The sequence below is a fragment of the Peromyscus eremicus genome, chromosome 16_21 (genome assembly GCF_949786415.1).
Source record: "Peromyscus eremicus chromosome 16_21, PerEre_H2_v1, whole genome shotgun sequence".
In the NCBI taxonomy this organism is placed as follows: Eukaryota; Metazoa; Chordata; class Mammalia; order Rodentia; family Cricetidae; genus Peromyscus; species Peromyscus eremicus.
Genome location: NC_081432.1, coordinates 2564886 through 2578440, shown reverse-complemented (window position 1 = coordinate 2578440; position 13555 = coordinate 2564886). Strand labels below are relative to the sequence as shown.

The 13555-nt window shown below is 55.9% G+C and overlaps 2 protein-coding genes across 4 annotated transcripts; both read left to right on the top strand.

Moving 5' to 3' along the window:
- The first annotated feature begins 616 nt into the window (after positions 1-616).
- On the top strand, positions 617-2749 carry Fkbpl (FKBP prolyl isomerase like). 2 transcript variants are annotated; one of them, XM_059281793.1, is made up of 2 exons: positions 617-742; positions 1606-2749. In XM_059281793.1, the coding sequence occupies exon 2, from the start codon at positions 1681-1683 to the stop codon at positions 2722-2724; it is 1044 nt and encodes a 347-aa protein (XP_059137776.1). In that variant the 5' UTR covers positions 617-742; positions 1606-1680; the 3' UTR covers positions 2725-2749. The 2 variants fall into 2 exon arrangements, with proteins under 2 accessions (XP_059137776.1, XP_059137775.1); XM_059281792.1 differs by lacking the exon at positions 617-742 and adding an exon at positions 1195-1357.
- A 1032-nt stretch (positions 2750-3781) lies between these two features.
- Positions 3782-11990, top strand: Atf6b (activating transcription factor 6 beta). 2 transcript variants are annotated; one of them, XM_059281504.1, is made up of 18 exons: positions 3782-4057; positions 4425-4504; positions 4987-5065; positions 5379-5470; positions 5932-6067; positions 7152-7237; positions 7347-7482; positions 7563-7694; positions 7794-7927; positions 8447-8632; positions 8722-8813; positions 9515-9691; positions 9846-9953; positions 10054-10135; positions 10347-10417; positions 10573-10684; positions 10816-10900; positions 11366-11990. In XM_059281504.1, exons 1-18 carry the CDS (start codon positions 3877-3879, stop codon positions 11593-11595), a joined length of 2199 nt encoding a protein of 732 aa, XP_059137487.1. In that variant the 5' UTR covers positions 3782-3876; the 3' UTR covers positions 11596-11990. The 2 variants fall into 2 exon arrangements, with proteins under 2 accessions (XP_059137487.1, XP_059137488.1); XM_059281505.1 differs by having other exon boundaries at positions 3783-4048.
- Positions 11991-13555: the final 1565 nt, after the last annotated feature.

Below are 13555 nucleotides of genomic sequence, written 5' to 3'. Positions count from 1 at the left end.
TTTTAGATTGCCATCCCAAGTGTTTTTTTTTTTTGTTGTTTTTTTTTGTTTTTTGTTTTGGTTTTTTGAGACAGGGTTTCTCTGTGTAGCTTTGCGCCTTTTCCTGGATCTTGCTCTGTAGACCAGGCTGGCCTCGAACTCACAAAGATCCACCTGCCTCTACCTCCCGAGTGCTGGGATTAAAGGCGTGCGCCACCACCGCCCGGCCTGAGGAAGTTTTTTAAATACAACTATTCTCTTTATAATCCAATCAGTGTTAAAGCTTGTCAGTGTTTCCTTTCACCTTCATCAATGAAGCCCTGGGTGTGATCCACAGTACCACATAAATCACACACAGTGGTGCATGCCTGTGGTTCCAGCTCCTCCACTGCATAGTGAGTTCCAGGCCAGCAAGAGACACATTAAGACTCTGTCAAACACCAAGAACAACATATGCCCAAGTGAGGTACTTAGGGATTCTCCTTCCCTGAAGAATGGTCCTGGCCCAGCTTGTACAGGCAGTTCGCCAAGGCTGAGTCACTTAAGGAATCTATCTACACCTTCTGTAGGGAGGAGACCCGTTCTCCACCGTTCCACTCACTGGAGCGTGCTATACCAGTTACACACACAAAATATAGGACAAACTGAGCTGGTTCAGAATGAGGTCACCGAGGGATTATGCCCTTGGCGGTGCTTTTCGTGGGCTGGAAGCATGAGCCCTAGCTAAGAATCACAGGCTCTATCTCAGACTTCTGAAATCCAGGTCTGCAATTTAACGTCTTTCCCAAGTGATAGGCATTCACATTCGTGTTTGAAAAAGGGGATCGGTTGAAGGGCCGGGATGGAAATGAGACAAAAGTCAAGGAGGAGCCAAAATGGACAGGAGTTGACTTCAGCTAAGATCTCTGAATTTAGGCATAACAACACAGGAGGTTCTGAATCGTTAAATTCTCGGCCATTAAAAAAAAATAGTGAGGCTCAAACTCAGGGCCTTTACGCATGCTTGGCAAAACTCTCCACCTCCACTCCATTTTCTTCAGTCCGTTTCCCATTCTTGGTCTTCTTTTACATTTTGAACAAACCAGATCTTTGTCTGGTTCGGTTCGATCAGGCCTGATTCTATTGCTTAGGTCTAGTCCGGTTGCTAAGGTACGGAGCTTCACGGTTGCTGGGGAAATGACGTCACCCGGTGGGCGGGCTAAGCAGCGTCTCCGTCCTCCCGATTGGTCGGCATGTTGGGGATTAGCTTCGCAGTCTGGTGGGCGCCACGGCTGTTTGCCAGACTCCGCTGCTCCGGGGCTCGTCCCCAGGCCTCGGGACCGCACTCAGCGAAGGAGACGTGACTTAGGCCGCCCTCCCAGGCTTTTTGGCCGCTCAGGTACTTTTTTGGCTCAGTCAAGTGCCGGGAGTTGGGACGGCTACCCGAACCGTGGGGAATTACGGAAATGATAGTTCTAAACTGAATCTGGGTGGACGTTAGCTTTGGAAAGGAAAGAAAGAAAAGAAAAGAAAGAAAGAAAAACTTTTAGGACTGGGTGCCCTGGTCTCAAAAGAATGACGAGGAGTCCTAACTAGGAATCCGGGTATTTGCATTGTTTCGTTTTGGTTTTTTTTGTTTTTTTTCAGGTATGAACTACACTTGATCCATCACTTTCCAGGCAAAACTGTTCCTTTATCTCCTGTTGAAGGGATCAGGGGGTGATGGAGACATCACCTGTCAGCCCAGTGAAAGAGAAGGGCACCGCGCAACCGCGGCCACGGGAAGAGAATGCCCAGCAAAACCTGGATGCAGCGGTCCAGATTAGGCAGCAGGCCCCAGGCCCCTCCCCTGAGGCCCTGAAGCTGGGAGTGAGACCCGATCCAGCCAGTCGAATTGTAGAGAATCAGGAGGTTGAAAACCCGGTGGCTGGACTTGAAGGTGACGCTGATAAATCTCACGTCTCCTCCGATGAGGTGGCGGAGCCTCTTCGAGCTTCTGATCTTTGGTACTGCCCTGATGGGAGTTTTGTAAAGAAGATCATAGTTCGTGGCCGTGGCTTAGACAAACCCAAACTCGGCTCCCAGTGCCGAGTGTTGGCTTCGGGGTTTCCTTTTGGGTCTGGGATGCCAGAGGGCTGGACTGAACTAACCATAGGCATTGGGCAATGGAGGGAAAAAACTTGGGGGGAACTCACAGAAAAATGCCTGGAGTCCATGTGTCAAGGCGAGGAAGCAGAGATTCATCTTCCTGGGTCCTCTGCGCCTCTTGCCAAGCTCAGACTGGATTCCTTCACTAAGGGTCGGGATTCCTGGGAGTTGGAGGCTATGGAGAAGGAGGCCCTGGCCAGTGAAGAGCACTCCAGGGGTACAGAACTGTTTCGAGCTGGCAATCCTCAGGGGGCTGCCCGATGCTATGGACGGGCCCTCCGGCTGCTGCTGACCTTACCCCCGCCCGGACCCCCAGAACAAGCGATCCTCTACGCCAATCTGGCCGCCTGCCAGTTGCTGCTAGGGCAGCCCCAGTTGGCCGCCCAGAGCTGTGACCGCGCGCTGGAGCGGGAGCCGGGCCATTTAAAAGCCCTGTACCGGAGAGGGGTTGCTCAGGCTGCCCTGGGGAACTTGGAGAAAGCAACTGCTGACCTCAAGAAAGTGCTGGCCGCTGACCCCAAAAACCGTGCAGCCCAAGAGGAGCTGGGCAAAGTGGTCATTCAGGGAAAGAAACAGGATGCTAGGCTGGCGCGGGGTCTTCGAAAGATGTTCAGCTGATTAAAAAGTTAGACTTTAAAAGAGACGGGGACCCGTGAATTGTGTTCTGTGTTGTGGGACTTTTAAGGGCCCCAAAGGGGTTTCCGTTCATACCCTAATCTCACCTATGGGGCGTCAGTGAGCCACTTGGGGGTGAGGTGGCTTATCCACCTCTTAAAATCTTGTATTTATTATGTGTATATATGCCTTTATGTACCTGGGGATGTCAGAGGGATTTGCATCCCCTGGAGCTGGAGTTACAGATGGTTGTGAGTCACCTGGTGTGGGTGCTGGGAATGGAATCCAGGTCCAGGTCCTTCCAAGAGCAGTAATCAATCTCTCTCTCTCCCTCTCTCTCCCTCTCTCTCCCTCCCCCCCCCTCCCTCCCTCTCTCCCCCTCCCTCCCTCCTCCTCCTCCTCCTCCTCCTCCTCCTCCTCCTCCTCCTCCTCCTCCTCCTCCTTCTTCTTCTTCTTCTCTCTCTCTCTCTCTCTCTCTCTCTCTCTCTCTCTCTCTCTCTCTGAGACAGGGTTTCTTTGTGTACCCCTGGCTGTCTGGAACTCGCTCTGTAGACCAGGTTGGCTTCGAACTCGGAAATCCTCCTGTCTCTGCCTGGGATTAAAGGCGTGCGCCGCCGCCAGTTGATAGACCCCAGACTCAGGGCACTATCCTCTCAGGTGGGCGCCCCAGAAACCCGGATTCCAGACCAGTTGCTGCAATCACATGAGGCTTTATTTTAATCGTTTGCGCAAATGGACCCCCCTACACAATTCAGTGAGAGGAGCCCCGAACAATAATTGCAGGCGAAAACCATAATATTAGCATAGCATTCGGGGCAATACATAATTGGCTAGTTTAAAAATCAGTACCGGGGAGGGGTGTGATTACGTGTGTATTTGTGCCTTCATGAGTTTATGGGCAACACATGGGTGCAGATGTCTGAGGAAAACCGCTGAGTCCTCGGTCCAGTCCAGATGCTGGAACTTTAAGTGCTAGGAACTACATTTCCCAAAAGGCTGTTCTCTGGGGGCTCTACGGCGCGTGCGCAGTTCCGCCTGGAAGTGTGGTGTGGCTGACCGCTGCCGTGTTCCCATTGGCCCAACGTGTACAGTCACTGCTCCTTCGTGTCATGTGCTTAGCACTTAAGCCTCTGACTGGTCAGGAAGACTTCCGGGATGCGGGTTTTCTTCAGCGAGCCCACTGATTTGCCGAGGCCCGGGAGAGGCGGGCCCGGGAGCCGGCTCATGGTGGGGGGTGGGGGGAAGATGGCGGAGCTGATGCTCCTCAGCGAGATCGCCGACCCGACGCGCTTCTTCACCGACAACCTGCTGAGCCCGGAGGACTGGGGTGTGCAGAGTGAGGCCCGGGGGGAGGGAGCGCGCTGTGGCCGGCCGTGGGCCCGCGGCACGCGGGAAGGCGGCAGAGGGTGAAAGAGGAAGGCTGGGCGGACGCCGAGCCCATCGTCTGGGGGAGCGCGCAGCGGGGCCCGTGCTTTCCCGGGATGCGGGAGGAGGGGAGATCTGGTCCTCCCGCGGGAGCACGGGGCTGCCCCGGGGTCAGGGGAGAGGGGCCGACTCCTTAGGGTGACTGGCTCTGCGAGTGGGCGGGCGGTGGGTCTGGCCCGGCCGAGCCAATGAGCGATGGAGCCGGGGCGGGCTGGAGCCGGGGCGGGCTGGAGCCGGGGCGGGCGTGCGATCCTCCTGACACCCGGGCCTCCTTGCAGACAGCACCTTGTACAGTGGCCTGGAGGAAGTGGCCGAGGAGCAGACGCAGTTATTCCGTTGCGTGGAGCAGGATGTCCCGGTATTGCTACCTCAGCGTTTCTCCTATAACCCTTGGTGGTGGTGGTGGGAGGGGGACCCCAAACCCGGAGTCATCTCCAAGCCAGAGCTCATCCGAGAGAGAGACACCCCTGCTTTTGTTAAACCCGGAAACTACGAGGAGAAAGACGAGTTTCACCACTGTCTAACTGGAGCAAGCTTTATTCTAGAGGTGCACCCGGACTGGCCAGCCCGCTGTCGCACCCTAAGTCGGGATTTTGAGAGCAGCCCCTTCTGGACTTTTGAGGTCCCTTTTATGGGGGAAAGATAAAAAGATTAACAGCTATAAGCGTCTTTACAGGTGCGAGAGAATTGTTTGTTAGATATTGTTAGGAAAAAATACAAGTATTTTTGTAAAGTGTGGGCACTCAACACAAGGGGCTCCTTAATTTGCAAGGTATGTTGCTCCTCTTTTGGGCTCACACTTTCTCACTTTCCTGCCCTCTAATATGCACCATCGCTTAGTTTGACAGCAGCTCTCTGGATGTGGGGATGGATGTCAGCCCCCCTGAGCCCCCTTGGGACCCTCTACCTATCTTCCCAGGTAAGGGACCCTTAGTATCCCCTCATCTTTCTCCGCTGCATCCCTGAGTCCTTGAGTGCACACACTCTACACAGGTGTCTGTACTCCACTCTTCCATCCCATGTGTGCGCGTGTGTACGTGTGCGTGTGTACGTGTGCGTGTGCGTGTGGTCCATCCTCGCTCTCCTGCCCCCACCGCCAGCACTGCTCTTCGGATAGCTCCGGCTTTGCTTCCTGGTTACTTGTTTTTGCAGTATTCGAAGCAAGATGGGCCTTTGACACGGAGCTGTATTCCCAGTCCTTCCTGGTTGTTTCCTAACTTTTTGTCTTCCAGATCTTCAGGTGAAGTCTGAGCCGTCCTCTCCCTGCTCTTCCTCCTCCCTCAGCTCAGAGTCATCGCATCTTTCCACAGAGCCCTCCAGCCAGGTGAGAGCCGTGCCCTCTGGTTCTCTGGGGCAGGAGTTCCGCTCCGTTGGTTGCACTTCTGGGTGCTGAGGTTCTTTCTATTTGTACGCTGTGAGTCCTGAAGTGGGAGTTTCTTCTCAGTCCATCATACCTCGTTTTCTGTACGTCCACTCTGGTGTGTAGAAGGGAGATGGGCCTTTTCAGTGTGCAGAGAGATGGCATTGGTAGGGAAAACAGCGTTGGTACCGGCTGAGAATTCTCGGACTGCTCTTACCCCGGTTGGCCACTGTGATGTGATATTTGCAATCTTGAGATTTTCGTTGACTCTCCTGAGAAGAAAATAGAGAGAAGGAACAGAGAGCCAGAGAGCCTGGGTAGTCTCAGGACTGGTCCGACCACGGTCAGATCAGCAGTGGTTAGCGCTCAGGCCTCTGTTCTCACTCTGACTCTCAGCCCCCCTCTGGCTATCTTTGCTCTCACAGGTTCCTGGAGTGGGGGAGGTGCTGAATGTGAAGACAGAGTCCTTAGCGCCCCCACTCTGCCTGCTGGGAGATGATCCAGCATCCCCATTTGAAACAGTCCAAATCACTGTGGGCTCTGCCTCTGATGATCCCTCAGGTAATCACACCTTGTCACACACCCACTGGGGGGCTGGAGAGATGGCTCAAGGGCCTAGCATTTGTTCCTGTGGGTGATTAGCAAGTTGCAGAGATTTAACAAGGTTGGGAGGTTCCCAGGTAGCTGAAGCTTTGCAATATGTTCCTAGGAGGCTGACGTGTCATTCCGAAGGGAGCTTGTGTGAGGTGAGAGGCAGTGAGTCTTCAGGGCCGGTTAAGTTTGAATGCATGGGGGACATGAGAATGGAGGTGACAGAAAACAGCTCAGGATGGGAGTCAGGAGCTGGTCACGTGGAGATGAAGACATGGTCACTGTCAACAAGAAAGTGCACTGGTTACAGAGGTTAGAATCGGGTAGGAACAGGCTAGAGGGATGGCACAGTGGTTAAGAGCACTGGCTGCTCTTCCAGAGGACCCAGGTTCGATTCCCAGCACCCACATGGTGGCTTACAACTGTCTGTAACTCTAGTTCCAGGAGATACAAGGCCCTCTTCTGGCTTCATGCACTTGCAAATGCTCAAGCACATAAAATAAAAATCTTAGGAAGAAGAATTGCATAGGAATGTGAGTCCTGTGATTGCAGAGCCTGCCCTTGCTCAGGGCTCTTCCACATGGACGGACAGTCTGTGAAGAAGGAATAGGAACTAGCAGATGGGTGAGATGGCCTTGAGGAATACTGGCAGCTGTGGGTGTGAAACGTTAGGGAAGCCACTGAAATAGAAGGGAAAGTCCTGGTGGGTGGGGAGCTAGACACTCATCTCATGGCTCCTCCTTCAGGGACTCCTGAGTCCAGGTAAAGGAGAAACGACCCTTTTCTCCTTTCCTTTTCAGTATTTTTCTGATAGCCAGCCTCTTCTTTTTTAAAAAAAAAAAAAAAAGATTTATTTTGGATGTATGAGCATTTTGCCTTCATGTGCACCATGTGTGTGCCTGATGCCCCCAGAAGTCAGGAGAGGGCGTCAGATCCCCTGGAGTTACTGACAGTTGTCCTAGGAATGGTCCTCTGCAGGTGCAGCAGGTTCTCTACCACTGAGCATCTCTCCAGCCCCTGATAGCCGGCTCTTGTATCTTCCTGCCCCCTACAGATATCCAGACCAAGGTAGAACCTGCCTCTCCATCTTCTTCTGTCAACTCGGAGGCCTCCCTGCTCTCAGCAGATTCCCCCGGCCAGGTGCACACATTCCTCTCTTCTGCAGCCCCAGCCCTCCCCCAGGAGTTCCCACGACCCCCCACTCCATACCTGACACTCCCAGCTAATATCTCTGGACTGCCCTGCATAGGCTTTCGTAGGAGAGGAGGTTCTGGAAGTGAAGACGGAGTCCCCGTCCCCTCCGGGGTGCCTCCTGTGGGATGTCCCAGCCCCTTCACTTGGAGCTGTCCAGATCAGCATGGGTCCGTCCCCTGATAGTTCCTCAGGTAATGGGGCCTCCTGACCCTGGGGACCCCGGCGACAGGCCTTACAGTGCCGTAACCCTTCCTTCCTCATCTTCCCTCAGGGAAAGCTCCGGCCGCTCGGAAGCCTGCACTGCAGCCCAAACCTGTGGTGCTAACCACAGTTCAGGTGCCGCCTCGGGCCGGGCCTCCCAGCACTGCTGTCCTTCTGCAGCCCCTCGTCCAGCCGCCCGCAGGTGTGGAAGGTGGAGAGGGGACCTCGTCAGCGAGTGTTGGTGTGAGTGTGGGAGAACCAGGACGCTAACCTACTCCGACTTGCTCTGTGGCTTTCTCAGTGTCTCCAGTAGTCCTCATCCAAGGTGCTATTCGAGTCCAGCCTGAAGGGCCAGCCCCCGCAGTTCCACGACCCGAGAGGAAGAGCATTGTTCCAGCTCCTATGCCTGGGAACGCTTGTCCGCCTGAAGTGGACGTATGTGTTGGGGAGGGTGGGAGAGGCTCTTGTAATGGGAGGGGAGAGAGGTCTGTCGTGGAAGCAGCACTGTGGTGGAGGGAGTTCATATGCAGGATGGAGGGCTGAGACCTGTCGGTGGCCTTAAGGTCTGTAGGTGTGCTGTTACAGCAGGCAGAGTGGGATGGACTCCAGTCACATCTGGGGCATCACACGTGGTTGTAGGTGTCAGCACGCAGGCGGTTTCCCGGTGGAAATGCAGGTCAGCTGTTCTTAACTATAGCCCAGTTAGCTTCGGGCTCGGAACAAGAATTTGGAAAAGAGGAAGACCCAAAGAGAGGGCTGGCCGGGATGCTGGTCCTACAGTCTCACTGTCCCACACCCGAGCACTGGACGCCGCCCTTCCCTGGAAGATGGCAGGAGAGGGGAAGCACTCTTAGGTCAGGAAGGCAGGAGAGTGGCCATTTGAGCTCTGGGTAACCAGTCCCTGGCGTTGGGGGCGTGGTCTCTAACGCGTCTTCCTTTTCTGATCGGTGCCAGGCAAAGCTGCTGAAGCGGCAGCAGCGAATGATCAAGAACCGCGAGTCGGCCTGCCAGTCCCGCCGGAAGAAGAAGGAGTATCTGCAGGGGCTGGAGGCGAGGCTGCAGGCTGTGCTGGCCGACAACCAGCAACTGCGCAGGGAGAACGCTGCCCTCCGCCGGCGGCTGGAGGCCCTGCTGGCAGAGGTTGGCCTGGGCTACCTACCCTGGGAGAGGGGTGGGAACCGCAGGCCTTGTGGTGACACCGCCCTCCTGTGTCCGCCTCTGCTCTGCAGAACAGTGAGCTCAAGCTGGGGTCTGGAAACAGGAAGGTGGTCTGCATCATGGTCTTCCTGCTCTTCATTGCCTTCAACTTTGGACCTGTGAGGTGAGACCCTCACCACTTCCCGGGAGCCTCCTGGGCGGGGCTGAGCCTCACAGCTGCCCAGTTGCTTGCTTGGCCTGGGCAGTGTGCTCCTCTTGCACAAGCATTTCTTGACACCTTAGCCCTGATGGGGTATCCACCAGTCGCTGCTTGTTCTACTGTTCTCCCATAGGTGGTGTGTTGTGGGTGTGGGTGATGTTAATAAAAGGTGACTCCAGAGGACGGAGCTCAGTTGATAAAGTGCTTAGCATGCGAGCATGATGCCCTGAGTTTGGTCCTTTGACCCCTGTTCTGAAGAGAGCCAGCTGTGGTGGCGTGCACTTACACAGCTGTGGGAAGACAGGGACAGGCAGGTCCCAGCGCTCGCTAGCCAGCCAGCCTGGACTACTTGGTGAGCTCTGGGCCGGTGAGAGATAGTGACTCTAAAATAAAATTAAAAGGCGGATTGTGCCTGAGGAGTGATAGTCAGGGCTGATCTGACTTCTGTGTGCACATGTACATGGATACATAAACCCCTGCCCCCAATGCACACCCACGCTCTCCTTTTCCTGTCTCCTGGACCTGTGAGGCGGGCACACTCCCACTCCATCTTGTGGAAGGGAGCCTCAGTCTTGTGGGGCAGATTGGATCTGCCCCAGTCAGCAGATTTCTGACTCTCGCTAGAGAAAGCTGGAATGCTTCACTGTCCCCTTCCCTGCCCCCAGCATCAGCGAGCCACCTCCAGCTCCCATCTCTCGGATGAGCCGGGAGGAACCTCGACCCCAGAGACGCCTGCTGGAGTTCTCGGAGCAAGGGCCTGCTCACGGTGTTGAGCCCCTCCCGGAAGCTGCCCAGGGCCCCGAGGAGCAGCAGCCCAGCCGTGCAGGCAGGCCCAGCTTCAGGTGGGAAGCAGAAAGTCCCCTCTCATTAAGGATAAGAGCAAGCCTTCCTGAAACCTGCCTTTGCACAGCACAGAGCCAGACTTGCTCTTGCCCAGGGACCTTGCCGGTGCCCTGTGCCAGGCAGTCTCTGGTCACCTCCTCTGCTCCACTTCAGAAACCTGACGGCCTTCCCTGGTGGGACCAAGGAGCTGCTGCTGAGAGACCTGGACCAGCTCTTCCTCGCCTCTGACTGCCGCCACTTCAACCGGACTGAGTCTCTGAGGTGCGTCCGTCTGCCCTTCGAAGCCCCACTGTCCTGTGTGGAGTGCCAGCTCCCCTGCCTTCTCCACCTGCTGTGTACAAGGTGTGGCCTGTCTCTCTAGGCTTGCTGATGAGCTGAGTGGCTGGGTCCAACGTCACCAGAGAGGTCGACGGAAGATACCTCAGAGGGCCCAGGAGAGACAGGTTAGGAGCCACTGGGCCTGGGTCCCGAAGGTGAGGTGAAGACTATAGCTGAGTGTGTCCTAGGGCTTCGGGCCAACATCTTGTAGCGATTTCAGGGGGTGGTGGGGCCCATGGAGGAGTGAGTGTGAGATGGCACCAGCTTCCAGGGACCGCCTGTCTCTTTCCCTCTTCCCTTTACCCTTTTCAAATCTTTAGATACTTCTCCTTCCAGAAGTCTCAGCTGCGGAAGAAGTCTCCCCCAGTGAAACCAGTCCCCACCCAACCTCCGGGACCTCCTGAGAGGTGAGTGTTGGGTAAGCATTTACTAAGTGAGGTCACTAGAAGGAGCTGTGCCCCAGGAGATGTTACATTGTCCCCACAGGAATCTGTGTCCTCCCAGCAAGGCCTTGGTCTCTTTCCTCTCAGCGGGCCTCCTAAGTCTGTCCTTACCTGCCTAGGGACCCTGTGGGCCAGCTGCAGCTCTACCGCCACCCAGGCCGCTCGCAGCCTGAGTTTCTAGATGCCATCGACCGGCGGGAAGACACCTTCTATGTTGTATCCTTCCGAAGGGTGAGCCCCCCTCCTGTCCGTCTGCCTGTCACCCTGGGCCCGGTCATAGTAAGTGGGAAGGTAAAGAGCAGAGCCGGGGAACCTGTCGGCGTGTCTTCCTCGGCCACCCAGCACGCGCCTTCTGCTCCTAGGACCACTTGCTGCTCCCGGCCATCAGCCACAACAAGACATCCAGGCCCAAGATGTCCCTGGTGATGCCAGCCATGGCCCCCAATGGTAATTCTTCCCTCTGCCTATGGGAGGTTCTGAAATCTGAAACTGAGGAAGGAAGTTCTTGCCCAGATCCAGCAGGGGGAGCTAAGGGAGAAGCTGAGAATAGGGGGTGTTCAGAGAGATGAGGCTCAGAGGTGGGGAGAAGTTAGGAACCAAGGGGAAAGTAAAGCACAGGAGACGTGTGCCTGAAATCCTAGCACTGAGGTCTCGGGTGGAAGGTGGGAGGATGGAGTGAGTCTGGGTCACATGGTGAGACCCTTCTCAGCCAGACCCAACGCTGCTTGGATAGGTGGCTAGGCAGAGTGGGTGGGCGGAAGCCTGCTAGACTGCTCACTTGATTTTCTTTCTTCCGTCTCCTCCCGTGTGACCCTCACTTGTCATTGACTTTCCTAACCACCTTCTCCCCCTCACCCCATCCACCACCATGTGCCTCCCCTTCCTTCTCCTTTAACTCTCCCCTCCCCACAGAGACCGTGTCAGGCCGGGGGCCCCCAGGGGACTATGAGGAGATGATGCAGATCGAGTGTGAGGTCATGGACACCAGGGTGATTCACATCAAGACCTCCACCGTGCCCCCCTCGCTCCGAAAGCAGCCGTCCCCAACCCCAGGCAATACCACAGGTGGCCCCTTGCCAGCTTCTGCAGCCAGTCAGGCTGGTCAGGCCTCCCACCAGCCCCTCTACCTCAATCACCCCTGATTGTGCAGCTCACATTGGCTTAGAACTGCTTTGGGGGGAACCTGACCCTGGGACTTGGGGCAACTGGTAAAGGAAAGCAGGGTGTGGGGATTAAGCACTTAATGGGAGTAGGGTGGATAGTTCACCTCTCCTCACCTCTTTTCAGAATATAGGGCTCCTCTGGTTCTGCAAACTCCCAGTCCCCCTCTTTCTCCGAGGACTGCGTAAGGTTCAGTTCAGGGCTGGGTAGGCTCCCATAGCCTCTTTGTTCTTTCGTTGATCTCTTTGGGAGTGGAGGTGGGACTTTGGTCCCCAGGTGGGACAAGAGATGTTCTTGGGTGGTGGAAGTCAGTTGATGTGTGTGTCTATCTTTTTTTATTATTATTAAATAAACAACTCAGCGGGAGTTAAAGAAATGGTGACTTCCTTCCTAGTGTGTGACTCCCACAGGACCAGCATCAAAGAACCAAGCACTGGAGATGTCACTGATGGTGGAGTGGGGCAGAGTCAGACCTCAGTCATCCCCCCGCCCCCCCACCCCGCAGCTGTAGGGTATGTCTGTGTCTAGCAAGGCTGTCTGTGGCGTTGGCGTGACAGCAGATAGTACAGATCACCGGAATGTGTCTGAGTAAACAGGAAGGACAGGGGGCCCCACGCCCTTCAGGGTGCACAGCAGCCCCAGGCCTTTCTTGCTCTGCAGCAGGTCCCCCCTGCTTTCCAGGATGAGCTGTCCACACAAACAACAGGCGTGGGGCCAGAGGGCCTGGAGCCCAGGAAGGCGGGTCGCCGTGGAGGGGCCTGGTAGGGAGAAGGGGGCACGTTATGGGACACCCTCTTGGACCTGAACTGCAGAAGACAGACCTGAGGGAGTGTCGAGATGGATGAGGACAGGAGTGAGTAGGTGTAAGGGCTGTGTGCTCTGAGTGGGAGGAAAGGCATCAGATGAGGGGACCAGTCTGCCTGACTGCTGGGTCCCCTGCCGTTGCTCCCATCCAGCAGCGCCTTGGCCTGACCCTACAGGAGTGGCCTGGGTCAGCTGGAGGGTGTGAGCTGGACCTGGGCTTCAGGCCCAGATGACTGGACAGGGGCTGCCTGGCTATAAGCCTAGCCCTGAAGGAGGGAGGAAGAGCCTCACGTGTCCAGCCAGGCTCTCCCCCCTCCCTTTACCCACCCCTACTGTGTTTGGAGTGAAAACAGACTGGGGAACTATGGCAACCTGGAACTAGGGCTCCCAGGAACTCAGCCTTTCCTCCCTCCAGAGGGCAACCCTGGTCCACAGCCACTTCCTGTCCCAGGATCCCTTGAGCACCTTATCCAGGCAGTAAGGGAAACAGATGGCCTGGTCCTGGGCCCCTTCGTGGACCTTGAATTAGCTGATGTCCTTAAACACTTGGGGATCGCCCTCTGTGGGATGTGACCCGCCTCCCTACTTCTCAGGTGGTCCTGTAAACCTCGTGCTGGGCTAGTAGGCACTGCTCGGTCCTGGGTCTGCCACTTGCACCCATGTGGGAAAGTGCTCCAAGCTCTGGGCTGGTCCACCCTACACCTCTTTTGAGTGGTGGGAGACTGGGGCCCTCAGACTTGTCCTGGTTGGGGGAGGGGTGTTGTGGGGGGCTAGGAGAGCCATGGAGACTGGGTTGCAGGGCAGCAGCAGGTGGAAACAGGCTCAGCGGCTGTCCTGCAGGCCAGTGTGAGCTTTCTTCGTCTGCCCAATGGGCTCTCTGATGCCACTTCAGCATGGCAGGCCTCTGCCTCGCTGTGCTCCCATTCTCTCTCTGCTAACAGTTCCTTCTCTTCAGTCTTCATCCTCCGTCATCCCGCCCTGCTTCTCTCACCTTTCCTTGCCTGTCTTCACCCTCTGTCCCACCAAAGTGTTCTCTGACTCTGGAGCCTCGTGCTTTCTCAGCCCCCTTGCGTTTCCCCTTCCTCTGCCTCATCGTCTTGCTCCTTGGTCTTCCTGTCTCTTACTGCGGACTCTGTG

Bases quoted from the DNA above. Each gene is read 5' to 3' on its own strand.
- Atf6b (XM_059281504.1), top strand. From the start codon at position 3,877: ATGCGGGTTTTCTTCAGCGAGCCCACTGATTTGCCGAGGCCCGGGAGA. The intron at 8,814-9,514 runs GTGAGACCCTCA...CCCTGCCCCCAG, and splicing joins TTCAACTTTGGACCTGTGAG to CATCAGCGAGCCACCTCCAG. The intron at 9,692-9,845 runs GTGGGAAGCAGA...GCTCCACTTCAG, and splicing joins GCAGGCAGGCCCAGCTTCAG to AAACCTGACGGCCTTCCCTG.
- Fkbpl (XM_059281793.1), top strand. From the start codon at position 1,681: ATGGAGACATCACCTGTCAGCCCAGTGAAAGAGAAGGGCACCGCGCAA.